This window comes from Perca flavescens, chromosome 19, assembly GCF_004354835.1.
Source record: "Perca flavescens isolate YP-PL-M2 chromosome 19, PFLA_1.0, whole genome shotgun sequence".
Taxonomy (NCBI): Eukaryota; Metazoa; Chordata; class Actinopteri; order Perciformes; family Percidae; genus Perca; species Perca flavescens.
In genome coordinates this window covers 32,228,152-32,246,446 of record NC_041349.1, presented here as the reverse complement: position 1 = coordinate 32,246,446, position 18,295 = coordinate 32,228,152, and the positions used below count along the sequence as shown (strand labels likewise).

General features: G+C 42.5%; 1 protein-coding gene across 2 annotated transcripts in view; it reads left to right on the top strand.

The window, feature by feature from the left end:
* Positions 1-18,295, top strand: part of aco1 (aconitase 1, soluble) — a 34,171-nt gene that overhangs the window by 14,022 nt on the left and 1,854 nt on the right. For both annotated transcript variants that reach the window (XM_028563805.1, XM_028563806.1), the window contains exons 11-20: positions 88-247; positions 374-509; positions 2,068-2,152; positions 4,009-4,165; positions 13,704-13,828; positions 13,935-14,039; positions 14,726-14,868; positions 16,444-16,591; positions 16,773-16,895; positions 18,075-18,260. In XM_028563805.1, the coding sequence (XP_028419606.1) occupies positions 88-247; positions 374-509; positions 2,068-2,152; positions 4,009-4,165; positions 13,704-13,828; positions 13,935-14,039; positions 14,726-14,868; positions 16,444-16,591; positions 16,773-16,895; positions 18,075-18,260 (1,368 nt within the window). The remainder of the gene's footprint in view (positions 1-87; positions 248-373; positions 510-2,067; positions 2,153-4,008; positions 4,166-13,703; positions 13,829-13,934; positions 14,040-14,725; positions 14,869-16,443; positions 16,592-16,772; positions 16,896-18,074; positions 18,261-18,295) is intronic.

Sequence of the window (18,295 nt, the reverse complement as noted above, 5' to 3'; positions counted from 1 at the left end):
GTGTGTTCACGACTATTGCTGTTACTTCCAGGGTATTGTCTGACTCCACAAGGTAACTTGTTTCATGTTGGTCTCTGACATTTTCAGCAAGGTTTCAAGGGTTTCCAGGTGGCTCCGGAGCGTCACGGTACTGGGGTCCCCTTCCAGTTTGATGGGAAAGAGTATACGTTAAGCCACGGCTCTGTGGTCATCGCTGCCATCACCAGCTGCACCAACACAAGCAACCCATCCGTCATGCTTGGAGCCGGTGGGTGTACAGGACTTCTCTTAATGGCATTTCTGGGATATCGTAGTATTTGGGCAGGTGTATTCTAGTCTAATGTTTACTCCAGTTATTTGACGGAGTTGTAAAAGTGCAATGCTTTTCTTTCAGGGCTCCTTGCAAAAAAAGCAATAGAGTGTGGCTTGAGTGTGAAGCCGTACATAAAGACCAGCCTGTCACCAGGCAGTGGCGTGGTCACCACCTACCTAAAGGAGAGCGGTGTTATGGACTACCTCTATCAGCTGGGGTAAGCTGCTCACATTCCTCTTTCAGCCAGTTGTCTTTATGTGTGGATAATCCAAACATGTTCCATGGGAACTTCAACAATGTCCGCTTACTAGCTTTTTTTTTTACTTAGATTTTATAACAAAATGTTCTCTGTCGTGGATATAGCTCAAAAACTCATTGCTTACTTGATTAAGTTCCATACTTTTTGACAACTTCACCGTATCTGCTGAGGAAGACTGAGATGCAGTTTAAAGCTATGGAAAATGTTGGCCAATAAGTAAAAGGAAATTGCAATTCTGAACTACCTCTAACTACATTTGGGTTAAAAATCTAAGACCTTGTTTATACGAAAATGCTTGCGGGTGAGAACATAAAAATATTTTATCAGATGTGCCTTTCGCTTAGACGGCGACGGCGTTTTTTGGGCTTAAAAATGCAAAAAAGTGAAACCTGTCTGCAGCCTCTGTTGTGGTGGCTGGCGACCCCATATTTCGTTACATAAATCAAAATATAGAGTGACTACTTGCCCGTGTCCACTCCACTGTTGGGTATCCACAGCCTGCCTATACTTGGTCCGGATAGCTTTCAGCTTTGATAATATCGGACTTTTACAGATAGCGTCTTTCTCATGTGGATATGACGTCCCTCCAGGTACAGGATACCGCTGAAGAAATTCGGTCCATATGTCTATATATTTCACTGGCAGGACTCCCAGTCCACGCCCTGTTGTGCCACCTCCTCGTCTGTCCAGACAAAATTGTCAGCTTTCATGTTTTGGTTTGGCGCTACTAGGGAATACGCGGAATAAAAAGTGAGAACGCAACGCCACTTTTGCGTTTCCGTCCTAGCATACCCTAAATTAAAGCGATCAGAAATCTCAATACATAAATTGGTGGCTGCCCCACAAATCACATATTGGCCGGGTTTCATAAACGTATATTTTAGGGAATGTCAGAGTAAGGGTGGAAAATATTAACTAAAATCCGTAATCACTGTATAAGTAATGTAACATCAATTCTAGTATATATTATGATATATGAAACATTAAATGATATTGAGACACTGTTTATAGATAAAACTACATGTTGATGAATATCTCTATTGACACTTAATCACATTGATACAAAAATCCTGTATATCCAATATATCCATAAATAAGCATTAGACTGGTGACCGGGGAGACGAAGCCTTCTGAAGCCACTGAAATGACTAAATTGTGCTAAAAATAATTTGTTATCATGAAGCATTTGATACTGTGAGAATGGCGACATCTGCTGGGTTATCCTTGTTATTGCATTTGTATGCAAGTATTCAATCAAAGACTACAATAATACAAAGTTTAAGTCTCACTGCTGTCATTATTAATAAAACTAAAGTTAGCACTATTGGACTGACCACAGAGTTTACAGCTGTGCTTTAAACACTTCCCTATGATTCAAATGTGACATAACCAGGCCTCTCATGCTGCTCATGTGATTTTTTTTTTTTGTCACATGGCCCAGTCAACAGAAGTTAGTATGAAGCACTTTGAAGATATTTGCTTACCTTGTAAACAATCATTTTGTCTTCCCTGTTAGGTTTGAGGTTGTTGGCTATGGTTGCATGACCTGTATAGGCAACAGTGGGCCACTCCCAGAGCCGGTGGTGAACGCCATAACCCAGGTACTAAGAGGCTGATTCATCATCCCTACTGTCATTTAAAATCTCAAAGCACACATGAGCTCTTTTTTTCTTCCTTCTTTGTCTTTTGTTTCCTCCCAGCACGTTTTACTCTTTATGTTCTGTAGTAACAAGAATATTAAAGGAGAAATCCAGCACAAAATGAACCTAGGGGTTAATAACACGTGTACCGAGTCGACTGTTCTTTAGGATTTGTTTTAATGCTAATCAAATGTGACCAGTTTCAGCGCAAACCGCTGATTAGCTTATAATGCTAGTCCTTGGTGCACGGGTAAAGTAAAAATAAATCTCTATTTCTATACCACTAAAAAGGCTCAAAATAGCACCCCACTTCCACGGTAGCATATTGATGGTCCCTACATGTAAACCGAAAAACTTTGTAAGTGTACAGACAGTTTATTAAAAAGACAGATTATAACTGTACGTACACACCGCCGCCGACTTGAGCTTCTAAAGATACCGGATGTCATTCATTTTCAATGGAAGCTGGCTTCTCTCAGCTGCAAGGAGCGTCAAATCTGTCGGCGTCGCGTTTTGAGCGTCAATCAGAAAGTTGAACTTTGGTCAACTTTATGGTAATGAGCTATGACGCAGTTCAGCGGCAAGCAGCGGCAAACGGCAGCAACCAATCGGAATATAGACGTCCTTCTCGCTGGCTGATTCTGGAGAAACATACGATGTAAACTTTTGTTCCTACCAAGACATTAGTTCCATGAAAATGGAGGGAAATCTCATAATCGCCGTTGCTGGGTTCCCCTATCATTTATGATATGACGTTGTTTACGTATAGGGACCAGTTAACGTGCCGTCACATGGTCTCTAACCAGTCCTCACGGTGAAGTCCTGCACGGGTCAACAGCTGGCGGCTGCTCGCTCTGCCTGCATGCTGCTGCGGTTCAGCGGCTAACGAGCGAGCTAACTGCTAACAGACACCGCTGTGACCAACAAACAATACAAATTCTGTCCTTATATATGTCATGTATAAAAGGTTTCCAGTGTCAGTGTACTGGCCGTGCAGTGGCTGCTTGGGCTTTGTCTTCAATCGAGTGTTGAACATGATGGAAGAACGCTGCCACGTCACAGCAGCCAAAGCGTCAAACAGCTTCCCCGGACTTTCTGACCAGCGTCCTCGACAGGGCGGCCAGAGCTTCTTTGCAGCTCAAGTCGGAGGCGGTGTGTACGTACAGTAAAGACAGTACCGTTCATGTATACATGCAGGCGCCATCTTGGGAAAACCGTCAAGACCAGTCAAGCGACGAACGCTGTGTAACCAGTAACATAGCTCAAGCACGGCGTTCGTGGAAGTGTGGCGTAACGTGGAAGTTTGGTGCTATTTTGAGCCGTGTTAGTGGTATAGAAATAACAATTTCTTTTTTACTTCACCAGTGCCCCGGTGACTAGCGTGATAATCTAATTAGTGGTTTGCGCTAAAACTGGTCACATTTGATTAGCATGAAAACATATCCCAGAGAACCAGAAAAGTCAACTCTGTACACATGTTATTAACCCCTAGATTCATTTTGCACTGGATTTGTCATTTTTAAAGGCACTAAACCCACCTTTGCTCTCTTTATTTTTTGCCTGTTACTCTTTTCCTGATTTGAAGTATTTCTCCTTTGTTTTTTTACAAGCTATGTAGATACACGCTTCATTTCAAAATATAAATGCATACATTATTTTCTGTCATGTACTCCTTTGATTTATTTAAATGACAACGCACATTAAGAAACATTACTGTAAACATGCCAGTGTTAGCCAGCTGGCTAAGTTTAAACTGTAGTCCTTTGGCGAGATGCTTTAAAACCATTTAAGGTGTTTGCATTCATTTGTGTTTTTAGGGAGATCTGGTTGCTGCAGGTGTCCTATCAGGAAACCGAAACTTTGAAGGGAGAGTCCACCCCAACACCAGAGCAAACTACCTGGCTTCTCCACCACTAGTCATCGCCTACGCTATAGCCGGCACTGTGAGGATAGACTTTGAGAAAGAACCCGTTGGTGAGTTGATTTTTTTTAAATATTTTGGGAGTAACTACCCCGTGAACAATAAGTCACACATTGAATAAAAACAATACTAGTCATTATGTCAAACAGTTAAGCATAAACGTTTGAAGTGTTACCGGCCCTCTGCAGCCTGCTCCTCATCTCAGCTTGAGGCTCGAAGCTACTTTAGTTGCTACTGGCATAAATGACGTTTGGAGTACTTTCACAGCAGCGTGGCCACGGCGTTTCCAGGGTTTATCAGTACAGTTAATTCCTACGATAAGACCACCAGCAGCATGCTACTGCTAACGATATCCTCTGAGCCTGACGTAAAGCATTGGTACTGTCATGCAATTCATCAGTGCTGTACTTCTTTTGATTGATGAGCTGTTATTTTCGTGACGTGATTAGTAGTGACTACAAAAGCGCAGCCCGTCTCGGTGCCTTTCCAGCAGACACTCCGAGAACCCATCAGTAGTTGTCCATGTCTGCTTAGCCCTGGCTGTCAGCACCGCAGGCATGCGTCACTATGCATACTAGTTACACTGAGTGGTTATGGTCTGTCAGTGTCGCCACAACCCCTCACACTCGTCATTACACAGTACAGCAACCTAGCAGAAATTAAAGGTGTATAAGCTTTATAAGCCGTGCCTTTCTTTGCATCGCTCCCCTTCACTTTATGTGCAGCCTCACCCCCAGTCACTCACACACACTCCTGCAACATGGAGAGACACGGCACCGGTCCACACTGCTGACATGTCTACAGTTTATACATGTATACGTATGTTGTTAAGCATGAGTGGAAAACCTGTATTTGTACCAGTATTTTCGCTGGAAACCTTCTGTTGTTGCAGCCACGGCGGGGAAAAAAAACAAGGAACAACAGTAGTTACCGTATTTTCCGGACTATAAATCGCACTTTTTTTCCTACTTTGGCTAGTCCTGCGACTTATAGTCAGGTGCGACTTATATATCAAAATATATATAATTTAACATGTTTTTACATATTAATTCATACTGAAAACATTACCGTCTACAGCCGCGAGAGGGCCCTCTAGGCTTGTGACAACTAGAACGCTCCTCCTAAAGACAACTGAGAAAGAAAAGAGATAACAAACTGCAGGTAGTAAAATATGCAGCCGAAAACGGTAATCGAGCAGCAGAAAGAGTTTGAAATGAAGGCGAAACTTATGAGGGAGACTGTTGAAAAGGTGACTCTTACTGCAATGAAGAAAACAAAGAAAGCTAATCGGCTAATCGTGGGCTGAAAGCAAGACGGCCAGAGGTGGAGGAAGGAGTCTGGAGGGGCTCGTTCACGGTGCAGTTATGTATCCACGTCTTTTAATACATCCATGCTCCACGCCCTTAGCCTGGTTGACACCAGACCCTTCTCAGCTGTAACTGAGAGTGGGTCTGGGAAAGGTTCATTGACAGTTCATTTCCAGAGGGGCGTCACCAACGGACGCCACTCAAATGCCTCTGGGCGCATTGGATAGTCCTTCAACCAATCAGAGCTACGATCCGGGTGACGCTTTTCACATCCACTAAAAAAAATTTGATTTTGGTTTTTGGTGTGGTCCCTCCAAACCATACTTTCTCCTTGCAGGTGTTGCGTATTGCAAACGTGTTATCTTCTGCACACGCGCTGAAGAATTCCCAAACAGCTGACGTGTTGCAGGCTAATTCACGGCGTTCCCGACATGTGGGAGAATAGCACGGACACGCGCTTCACACCGCGAGCGGGTACGCGCCACACACGGCGGAAAAGTTTAGAGAAAGGAAAAAGAGACTGTGCTGTGTGCCTGTGTCTTTGAGAATTGTAACTCGTATAGTGTCAGTTAATTGTAGAGTTGACCGGCATGAAATTGGCATTTGTCAGACTGACCTGGAGTTCGCTGAGCACGTGAAGCACGGCTTCGGTAGCAGTCAACGCCTCAGCAGTTGTGATTGGTGCCTCAATTTTGTGAACATTGGAAATGGGTTTGAATGGGCTCTTCACCAGACTGACTTGCAGAGCAAATCTCAAATTTGCCGGAAGTTCGTCAGGGTTTACCCAGGCTACCACACCCTGGTAGCTAGTTGTTCTGTGTGCTATTGTATAGTTCAATAACTCTTGTATTTATATTCTAAATAAATGCGACTTATAGTCCGGTGCGACTTATATATGTTTTTTTCCTCTTCATGACGCATTTTCTGACTGATGCGACTTATACTCCGGAGCAACTTATAGTCCGAAAAATACGGTAGTGGACCGAACTAACTTCAGTTCTAGCGTGTAAGACGCCGCCTGCTTAACCCGGGCAAGAGCTGTGACCCATGGCCAGATTATCATAGTTCATAAAAATGCAGCGTAGTGACAATACAGACATACATGAGACACATGTAGCGCCGCTGAACTGCCGATGCGCATTCATCCCGTGCCGGACCCTTTCATAATGACAGGGTTTTTTTTCGCGGCTCAGAATGGGCCTTTGAAGTGGACGGTCTGTGGGGTCCTCCCCCAGGAGATTTTAAGCGTCAAAGACTTCATTTCTATTCTGATAAATTTTAGGCACTAATTTATGGTGTCTAAAATGTAATGGAATATAATGCAGTAAGGGACCTGGATTTGATTACACTTGACCTCAAAGTCCAGTTTGTTTAATTAATGTGCTATAGCTTAGCTGGCTTGTGTAAAATATAGCAGCTGTGGATGAGAGGGAGGCTGGCTGCTGAAAATCAGATGTTTTGGCGCTTGTGATTTTCCTTTTGGCGCCGGCTAAATCCTCTTTGGGGGTCACCAAAACTTGCCCTATGCAGGAAAATCCCTGAATGAGTCAGCTCTGAGAGTAAAGACTCCACTCTGCAGTGTAGTTAAGACAACAAGAATTGTACAGTAACAATCAGCTTTATGGTATAAGAGAGTTTTTGTGTTATAAACTTCAGTCCATCGCACGCTCACCTTCTTGTCTTTGAGCCTCGCTCTTAGTCCCCCCCCTCTCTCCCTCCTTCTTTTAATCAGTCTGTTAATGTTGTTGAAAACAACTTAAGGGGCTTTCTTACAGATGCGACTTTTTTATTATTATTATAACAGGATATTTATTTTAGATCATTTTTCATGTGTTTAAGCTGTATATTTCCAAACAGGGAAGGAAACCCTGTCTTTGCATTTTATTTTGATGATGTTTTAGTAAAAGTGCTTGTGACATCTCATTTGTGGCTTTGATATACAACTGAACATTTAGCCCACTTTGTAAAAAATGTCGAGATATATATATTGTTTATCGCCATTAGGGCTGGACCCAAATATTCGTTTGGTGGGTTGGTATTCGAATTGAAAATTTGACATTCGAATATTTGTTTTTTTTATTTTATTTTGGTTTATTTATTTTGATTTATGAAAATCAAGTTTTGGTCAAAATACGCTCATGAGTGGAAGTTTTATCGAGGTTACAGCGGCGCCCCAGTCACAAAGTGTCCCGTTGACGAGACGGTGATCCTTGAGAGGTTAAAAGTTTATTAATTCTGAACGCGTCTGGCCTGTCTATCTATATTGCACCAAATACGACACTGCACTCCCTTGTGAAGTCGTTTTGGATGAAAGGTTCTCAAAATAATCAAAATGCAAACAAACAGACAGACACATAGAGATTCCTGTCTTTATTAGAGATAATAATATGTTCAGCCCCCTCTCTCCGAAGCTTCGAATATTCGATGCTCATTACTACCGAAGCTTCGAAGCTCAAAAAATGGTATTCGGACCAGCCCTAATCGCCATTCAGCCCTAAGCCAAATGTAAAAGTGTATTTTCACAATGGGATGCTGTTGGATTGGCTATAGTCTTTGGATTGTAAAATGAAATTTGCCCATCAACACTGTTATAATCTGATTTCCCATTTAAAAAGATGCCTTTCAGGGTTAGTCTGTGAATAAGACTGACTATTATGGTTGCAATGTGTCTGAATGTCAGTTTAAAGGGGACCCTATCATGCACATTTTCAGGTTCATACATGTATTTTGGGTTTCCTCTAGAACATTTTTACATGCTTAATGTTCAATATACTTTTATTTTTCTCATACTCCTGCACCTGTATTCACCCTCTGTCCGAGACACTCTCTTGTAGCGCCTGTCTCTTTAAGCTGTCCGCTCCACTGAACCCAAATAAACCGTCCTCCGCTCTCTCTCCACTTTAAGAATGAGCAAATGCAAAAGTGACTGACTGTCAAACCACTTTTTAAATCATGACAACCAAATACACAACACAGTGAGTAGCCATCTACAACATTTTCTCAGGCAGCGCATCCCGTCTTCTGCCTCACTGCTTGCTTGCTGAGACATGACTTCGCCGTTAGGAGAGCAGGCAGCCCCACATAACAAAATTTGTCTGGCCCACCACAGGGCCACATCCTTGCTACAATTCTGGCCCAGTTCTGGCTGGGTCCACACATGGAAAATAGACACAAAAACAGTCCCTCCGGCCCAGATGAGGCCCACACCCTGTAAAATGATTTGTTTTGTTTATGTGGCCCAATTCTGGCCCAGACACTGTAAAGTGACTTGTATTGTTTTATTTTGGCCCAATTCTGGCCCAGACACTGTAAAGTGACTTGTATTGTTTTATTTTGGCCCAGTTCTGGCCCAGACACTGTAAAGTGACAGTGTTTTATTTGGCCCAGACACTGTAAAGTGACAGTGTTTTCGGCTTGGTCCCTGGGCCAGATGTGGTCCAGAAACTACGACATGTTTGTTGCTGGTTCCAATGTTGACTCTGGAGGAAGAAATGACACACACACACACACACACACACACACACACACACACACACACACACACACATCCATTAATGCCAAACCAAAACACTTTGAGTAAGCAAACTTTTCTTAATATTATATTATCTTAATATTATATTAATATCTATCGCCCTTAGTTGAAATATATATAGATAGATAGATAGATAGATAGATAGATAGATAGATAGATAGATAGATAGATAGATATAGAATGCTAGGCATGCTATGTAACAGAATTGGCTATGTAATTCAGTGGGTCACAGAATGCTAGGCCTGATATAGTTCATTCATTCAACAGATGAATCGACGCTGGCGTTGAATGAGCTAACACTCAAAATAACTCAATCATTGGATTAGCTATAGTGCACTGGAGCAGTTATAATAATAAAACAAGATCATTAATTAAATTTACACAATGAGATCGTACTCATCTAGCCTATTTGTGATAACATATCAGAATGTTTTCTGATAGCCTATCGTCACAAGCGATCTAATTGTTATAAAGATATTAAAATACAATTCTTCTTGACATTTACAACAGCTTCTAAATGTAATACAACACTGTAATGAACATTAAATTTAATTACTTATCTTTTCTGCCGCTGAAAATGTTCCTCCCGAAAATGAAATCTTCTGCAGACTGCAAATCTCCGGCAGAGTCCTAGAATTTAACCGCCAAAACTTTTTTTTTTTCAGGCGGCTGAGTTCCATAATTCTCGTTGTGGCCCGACTGTGACAAAACGAACTCGGGCCGACGGTAAAAATACACAGCTACACCGAGTACGGAACTGACACTAGTACAACTGCTTCTAGCCGACACTGGCCCATTTATAAAACGCTGTATATGAGCCAGCGCAAGTAAAACTGCTTTAAGCCGACACTGGCTCTTCATAAAAAGCCGTATGTCAGCTAGGGGTGGGAATCACCAGAGGCCTCACGATACGATATCATCCCGATACTTATGTCCCGATACGATATTATTGCGATTTTAAAGATATTGCAATATTCTGCGATATATTGCAATATTTTACCTTTTTTACAACTTCAGATTTTTCCCAATTTCAAATGATGTCCCAAAAGGACAATTTTGTCAACATCTGTTGTATCTAAAAATATACATTTCTCTGTTTGTTCATCACACTTCAGTTTTATTGGTGCAAAATGTGATTGTCAAGCAGACAAACTGATCAACATGTATATCATAAAAGATCGATACTTGGCGTCTGTGTATCGATACAGTATTGCCACGAAAAATATCGCGATACTATGCTGTATCGATTTTTTCCCCCACCCCTAATGTCAGCCAGAAGTGTTGAGTACACAGTCTGCACGACTCTGGCCCATTATCTTTACTCCGATGCCGACACTGAGCCGACAGTAGCGCTTTTCAGCCGGAATCGGCCCAAATGTGCTTGCTATCTGGGGCAGCTCTAGCTTTCTTTTAGTTTTAAACCAAACAAAAAAGGAGAGCTAGTAGAGACCACGTACCAAGTGGTTTGTAAGCTGTGCGATAAACCAGTTGGGACTTAAGATGGAAACACAACAAATCTCCCATTTTAAACTCAGCATCCAACAGAATATGCTAGTCTGCCACCACAAAGAGCAGCTGGACCTAAACTCCTACTGAAGTGAGCAATTAACCTTTCGCAACGACAACAAAGTATAAACCTAATGGTCAACGGTGGCGAGACTGTACTGTAGTTATTAAATTGACCGGCCAATGAAAGCAATCTGGCCATTCCTCGCAGGGTTCTATGGCCGTGGGACTGTCACTTGTGAGACGTCCTGTTGTGTTTTTTTTTAACCCCCTCGATGTAGCACAAGTAGACTTTAAAATATAAAGTCTACAATTATTGCTTCTGTCAGATCATTAATAGATCTCGACATTTCTGACTGCACATGATGGCAGCTTCATTTTACAGAGAAGAGAGAAAAGAAACGGCGCGACTATACCTTGTTGCTGCAGGACACCGTCAGCTGTTGCACAAACTCTTGGGTAGTTCAGTGCATGTGTTTAATTTTTTACCCTCCATAGTGTTTTAAATGTTCTTGTGACAGCAATAGAGGCCGTGATGTTGCCTGTTTACTCTACGGGACTCTCACACCGCCTAAAAACACACTGACTCATGCTTGTTTTGCAGAATGACCGGGTATTTCCACTGGACGCGTAACTGCTGCGGACCGGCTCCGCTGCGTGTCTGCTGCGTGCTCCACCGTTCGTCAATACCCACCGGGCTGCGGCCATGACTGACAGCTGTAGTCACGAGGACCCACAAGTTCTCGTGAATTCACGTAGAATAGAACCACAAAACCAACAACCGTTAGTTTCCATCCAGAGGAGTAGAGGGGAAACAACTCTGTGCTGTGTTTTCAAGGTGTAGTGCAGGGAAATATGATCCGTCGTGAGCACGGTGTATTTTATTTTGAAAATTAACCGGACATTTATTTTGTTTATGTGCTCGACTTCCTGTCCCACACTGTCTGCCGTGTGCTGAATTGCTGCGGAGCTCTCCGTCGTCCGTCAAAAATAGAAGCTCTGCGTATCTGCTGCGGAGGGCTGCGGACTGACGGAACTGGGACGGAGTCGGGACGCAGACGTTCCACAGATGTTCCGCAGTCAGTGGAAATACACACACTGACTTTAATGGAAACCTAATGACTCCGTCGACGTTCCGCAGACATTCCGCATCCAGTGGAAATTGCCGGTGAAAGGATGTTTGAAGTTTGCTGTTGTTCCGCAAAGTGGACACACTGGGTCTTCAGCAAGCCGCTGGTTCAGGTTTTTGGGAGTTTGTGACCACATCATAGACAGCTCTCACAAGGAAGCTAATGTCATTTCCTTCCTTTTCCTATAGCTCTTTCCAGCTGAATTTCCTCTTCCCAAAGTCCTTGTTTTGCCTGCTTTGGCACTTCTTACGATGTCCTGCTGTTGCTGCCATTTCTCCACCGCTAAAGGCCAAATTATGCTCCTGCGTTATATTGACGCCGTGGATATGTACGTAGTTACGTGTAGGTACGGACCTTCGCCATAGCCTGACTTGGCACCTCTTAAAAAATGTAACCATTGCATTTTCCACTACTCATTTCCGGGTTCTCCTTCCCCATAAACATAAAATCAAGGAAAGGGTTAACTTTTCCTGCTACTGCTCTTCCCACCGTGGTCAGAAAGAACAGGGGAGACACTTTGTTTCTTTCACTGTGCCTCTGAGTCGGTACTTGCTTGAAAGCTAATCCCTGTCACTCTCTCCCCCGCTCTACTAAACACTCCCCATGCATACACACATGCTGGCCCTGCTATTCTTTTTTTTATTTTATTTTTTTAGGTTGTTCTTTATTCACAGGACAGCTGAAGAAATGAGAGAGGGAATGACATGCAGCAAAGGGCCACAGGTCTGAGTCGAACCCGGGCCCACTGCGTCGAGGAGTAAACCTCTATATATGGGCGCCCGCTCTACCAACTGAGCTATCCGGGCGCCCCCTGCTATTCTCTTAAAGAGATATGCAAGAACTACGCAGACACCTGTACACAAGTATAAACCCTTTGACCACTTACGTAGGCTACGGTGAAAACTATGTTTAGAGCCCCATCAGAAGCATAAATCCGCCTTAATACTTTGCCTTTGCTTATGAGTTGTTTAAGAGTTTAAACCCATGTCAAGACCCTCTTGACCATGCTGCATTTTCCCAACAATGTCAGCATGCTGGAGTCCAGTTTTTGCCTGCTGAACTCCCTAAGCTGGACACCACTACCCCTTCTGCTGCTGCAACAGGTGGTGCAGATGCCCGGATAACCCAAGATTCCGAAAGACCCCTTAAGTCTCGCCTTAGCCTATTTGAATTCTTTATTCATCACCAAGAGAGGCAGTTCCAGGGCTCCTTTTGTTATACAAGTGGATGCTGCTTAGAGATTTTGGCAGTCCCAGACACTTTTTAGTGAGGGAACTGACCTCCCTTGCTCGTAGACAGTCAGTGGCCACAACAACTGAGGGAGCAAACCAAACCGTAGACAAGAGTTTAAGGTTTCGTATTTCACTTGATGGTTTCTTCTCTCAGCTACTTAGTTTGCGTTACTGAGATTTGCATTGTACCACTGTCCCAAGCTCTGAACTGCCGCGTTTAATACAGTCAGAATATGTTTGCCGTCTAGAATCAGAATTGACTTTGTCATTGGAAGTACGAAATGAAAAGTGCAACTCTATGGTGCAAACATAAAAACACATTAAACAAAGAACATAGAGCCGAGAGTGTGAAGATGGTAAAAAGGCTTAAAACTAGTAAATGGTAAAATGATTTAATGAAAATTAAAAATAGTTTCCTCGTATTGCACATTGTTGCATATGTGCAGGTGTGTAGCAGCATCAGTGGATGAAAGTGCTTGTTCTTATTTAATGTGCAAATTGCTTGTGGGAACAAACTGTCCCTGAATCTGGAGGTGTGTTTTTAGGCCGACTTATACCGCCTCCCAGGGGGCAATAGGTCGAAGAGGTGATGGCCAGGATGGGTGGAGTCTTTGATGATGATAGTGGCTCTGCTGAGGTAGCGGAAGTCTACACTGAACTTCCGGTCTACCAGTCTTCACTTTACTACCGAAATGCTTCTAGACTTGCTTAGCCTGACTCTTCATTCTTTGGAATTTGTGTGATGTCATCAGGTTAGCCTTGGTGTTGGAAATTACATTTGATTGAAACTGAAAGTGATTTTAAATCTTTTAAAATCGTTTAGCTTCACAGCCAAAATAACTTTTGTGTTGACATTTTTATTTCTGCCCTCGTGTCCTCTGTAGCCATTAACTCTGAAGGCAAAGAGATTTTCCTGAGGGATATCTGGCCCACACGGGAGGAGATCCAGGCTGTGGAGAGAACGTTTGTCATCCCATCCATGTTCAAAGAAGTCTATGAGAAGATTGAGGTAAGTGTAACCTGTTGGCAAAAAAAATGGCAAGCAAGCATTCCGACAATGTAATGTAGACGTGTGATTGAATCTTTTGGGATCTTACTGTGTTGTTTTGTTGCAGAAAGTGAATGAACGCTGGAACGCTCTAGTTGCTCCCTCTGACAAGCTGTATACCTGGGACCTCAAATCAACCTACATCAAGTCACCGCCGTTCTTCGATGGTTTGGTAAATATAAAATATGTACCAATGAATACATCCCCCCTAAACACACGCAACAACTATAATTACTTAAGTCCAAGGCTGCCATTACGTAGGGCTGTCCTCGACTAAAGAAATTCTTAGTCAACTAACTCTTATACAATTTTGTCGACTAATCGATTAGTTGATTTAATTGACAGAGCTGTGAGCTTTGAGAGGTGGTTAAGACTAGAAAAGCACAATATATAAATGTAGTTAATTAACCATCTGTAAAACTGAGTTTCTCCACAATTAATCCTGCAAAAGCACCACTTTAAATCTTGTTTTTACCATAAATGCACTCAGAAGTTTCTTGGAAATAAGTAATTAAGCATGAATAAGCATAAAAAATGACTAATCGACTAAAGAAATCTTAGTCGACTAAGACCAAAACGACCGATTAGTCGACTATTCGACTAAGAGGTGGCACCCCTACCATTAAGTCATTTCATCTAATATAAATTGAATTTTTCACTTATGTGCTCGTGATAATTTAGAGCATTACATTTTTAAAGTCCACTTTGATTTTCGCGTTTGTAAATGTCAAACTACCTCCAAATTGCAATGGCAATGAAAATGCCGTTGGCAGATAATTATCAGTGTATTCTGAAACAAAATGGCTACGACAATGGAAATAAATGTCAAATTGACATTTTTGTTTTGTCTTTATTCAGACCAAGGAGCTGAAGCCACCCAAGTCCATACATGACGCCTACGTGCTGCTGAACTTTGGAGACTCTGTCACCACTGACCACATTTCTCCTGCTGGGAACATCGCCAGGAACAGCTCCGCAGCACGCTACCTGACCAACAGGGGGTGAGTGACCTTGCTACTTTCAACAGTTCATGTGAGCTTTAAAGGGTAACTACCGTTTTTTTCTTTCTTCAACCTGGACCCCATGTTCCTATGTTTTTGTGTCTACGTGACTGATGGGAACAACAATCTTTGACATTGGTCAAACATAGGAACATATGGTCCAGGTTGGAGAAAAGAAATGGTAGTTACCCTTGAGTCTTACTAAAAATCAACAGCCAATCATTCTTGAATTTATGAAAAGGATATAAAGGGACAAATTTGCTGTGACAACTACAATTTCCCAGTTGAACTTTCAACTTAATTAGTCTCCAAAGGGCAATTGGTTTTGCAACATAAAACAAACATGAAATAACATTAATCAGGGCAACACAGACTTGGCAGCACTTCATCCATGAACAAGCATTAAGAACAATAAATATATCCCGTTATCCCCAGCATAGCATCATAATCTAGGTCAAAAGCGAGATCAACATCAACATCATCCAACAGGTAGGTCCAAATATTCCTGAAGTACCTCAGTCTCCCTGAGTTTAGTAGAGTAATGGCTGTGGCTTCACCACCGGGCTGTTATACAGAACTGACAGGCTGGTCAGATAAGAGGAAAATCTTAAAATTTGATTCAACTTTGCTACTAGGAGTGTACATCACACGTTTTATCATGATACAATAAATATTGATTCTTTGGACGATACAACATTAACTGATTTCACAAAGTCTGCCGTCATACGATTTCAATTCAATTCAGGCTGCTGCGACCGAGACGATTCATAAGCCCATTTAACACAACCAGTTACATTTACATATATTTACAAAAAGCAACAAAAATGTGATTTGACCATTTTATTACTGAGCTCTTCCAGACATTTTAAATCCAAAACTACTTTTTAATAAAAAAATGAATATAAAGTGGAAATTTAAAAAATAAAGGCAATCTTAAAGATGGCGATACGTATCGATAATAGTGGATCGTTGAGGATTGAATCGATATATCTATCCAGATCGATTTATGGTCACACCCCTATCAGGGAACTGTCAACATGAAACTTGGTGAGTTCCGCAAGGCAGGAAAGTCACTGTTGCCCTCTTCTACAAGCCATTTCAGTGTTCCATTCAAAAGTGGTTGTATTGGACTGTTATCGGAACATGGGTATTTATTACCAGGGTACAAGGCCAAAATGGGTTTCCTCCGGAGGGTGGCTGGCGTCTCCTTCAGAGATAGGGTGAGAAGCTCAGTCATCCGTGAGGAACTCGGAGTAGAGCCGCTGCTCCTTGGCGTCAAAATATATTTTTTACCCGTTAAACAACTTTTTTTCACAGGTACTCGACAGGGAGCAGGATTCTGCACAGGGCCGTGACCATACACTACTGTCTGACTTTCCACCTCAGTCAAAAGATCAATTCACCCTGATTTAGAGTGAAACACTCACTTCAGTAGGTTTAATGATAACCCACTGAACAGGAAATGTTGCTATCTAGTCTGTATTTGTCCTTTTATCTCCTTCCTGATATCACAGTTAGGATGCGGTGTGTCCATCCATTAAAGCTTTCTCATTCACACTTTTTGTCTTCCAACAGTTTGAGCCCTCGTGACTACAACTCGTACGGCTCACGTCGAGGTAACGACGATGTCATGGCCAGAGGGACGTTTGCCAACATCCGCCTCTTTAACAAGTTCCTCAACAAGCAGGCGCCACAAACCATTCACCTGCCAACTGGAGAAACGGTCAGCGTGCAGCACCTGCGTTCTCATATCTCAACGAAATGTGTTTGCTTCTATTTTCTTTGTGTCAACAAGTAGGGATGCAGCTTCTGTTTGAAGACCTTGGGGTTGCCTCACATCATGTTATCTGGACGGGCTATTTTTACATGGACTAACTCTTGCATATTGTGCCTTGTTTGTCCAGCTGGATGTGTTTGATGCTGCAGAGAGATACCAGCAGTCCGGCATCCCTCTGCTGGTTCTCGCAGGGAAGGAATACGGCTCGGGCAGCTCCAGAGACTGGGCAGCTAAGGGCCCCTTCCTACTGGTGAGGAGCAATATTTGTGTGTGTGTGTGTGTGTGTGTGTGTGTGTGTGTGTGTGTGTGTGTGTGTGTGTGTGTGTGTGTGTGTGTGTGTGTGTGTGTGTGTGTGTGTGTGTGTGTGTGTGTGTGTGTGTGTGTGTGTGTGTGTGTGTGTGTGTGTGTGTGTGTGTGTGTGTGTGTGTGTGTGTGTGTGTGTGTGTGTGTGTGTGTGTGTGTGTGTGTGTGTGTGTGTGTGTGTGTGTGTGTCATTAGAAGAACCTCTTGGTAGGTCAAGTATCCAACACATCACAAGCAAAATGTTCATATGTCTTGTTATGCAGATTTGTAGCAAGGACTTACAAAAAATTACGTCTTTGGAACTAGTGAAAGAAAATACACAAATGGGTTTTGTTTTTTGAAATAAACAAGAGGTCAACTTGCTCTTCCCAGAGCTTTGAATCTCATTGGATGCAGTTTGCTCTGCATGTAAGAAAACTCATTACCAAGTAGATAAGATGAAAAAAATTTTTTCCAAGTCCTACATTTAATTCACAATAGTCTTGAATAATGTCTTGCCTGCTGAAGGCAGAAATGTCAGTTCTAAAATGTGATTGTGGGCTGTCAGGAGACTTTACAAACCTAGAATCTGAAAGTGGCATTGTTATGACCGTGGACTGTGCTGCAGGAAGCGGTTTCAGTCGGCACCATCGGACCTGTAGCAAACACTGTCCCTAATGCTACTGCTAGCGGCAGTAGGAAGGCAGTGACTCATAATGAGTGTCAAATTAGTAAACTTAAATAATTAATTTTGTATCGGTCAATCGATCCATTTTATGTCGCTTATCCAATCCAGGTGTTAAATACTATTGCAGGGAGTACTGACAAAAATGTAATTTAATAATACATACCTCTAGGCCTTATTGTCCCTACTGGTTTTCCATTATGCTTTCATACTTTAGCCAGTATGATTGTGAAACACCTGCATTCTATGTGGTTTTAAAGGGCCTTTAAAAGTCTTACATTTAGGTGAACCCTAATGGATTTTTTTCTTCTTCATATCGTGGGGTCAAAGTCAACAGACCTTTTGGACAATTGGGATACATGTAGTTGTCATGGGGATAGCTGAGTTGTCATCATAATTGGTCATGTGATGAGCTGAATAAAGCTGTTTTTAATGGTGAAAAATGAACGGTTTTGTTTTCAGGGTATTAAGGCAGTTGTGGCAGAGAGCTATGAGCGGATCCACCGCAGTAACCTAGTTGGGATGGGAGTGATTCCTCTGGAGTATTTAGAAGGAGACACCGCTGACAGCCTGGGACTGACCGGCCGAGAGCGCTACACCATCCTCATCCCCGAGCAGCTCACGCCCCGGATGATAGTCGATGTCAAGGTTTGTTGTTGGAGAGAGCAGGGACACGATTGCAC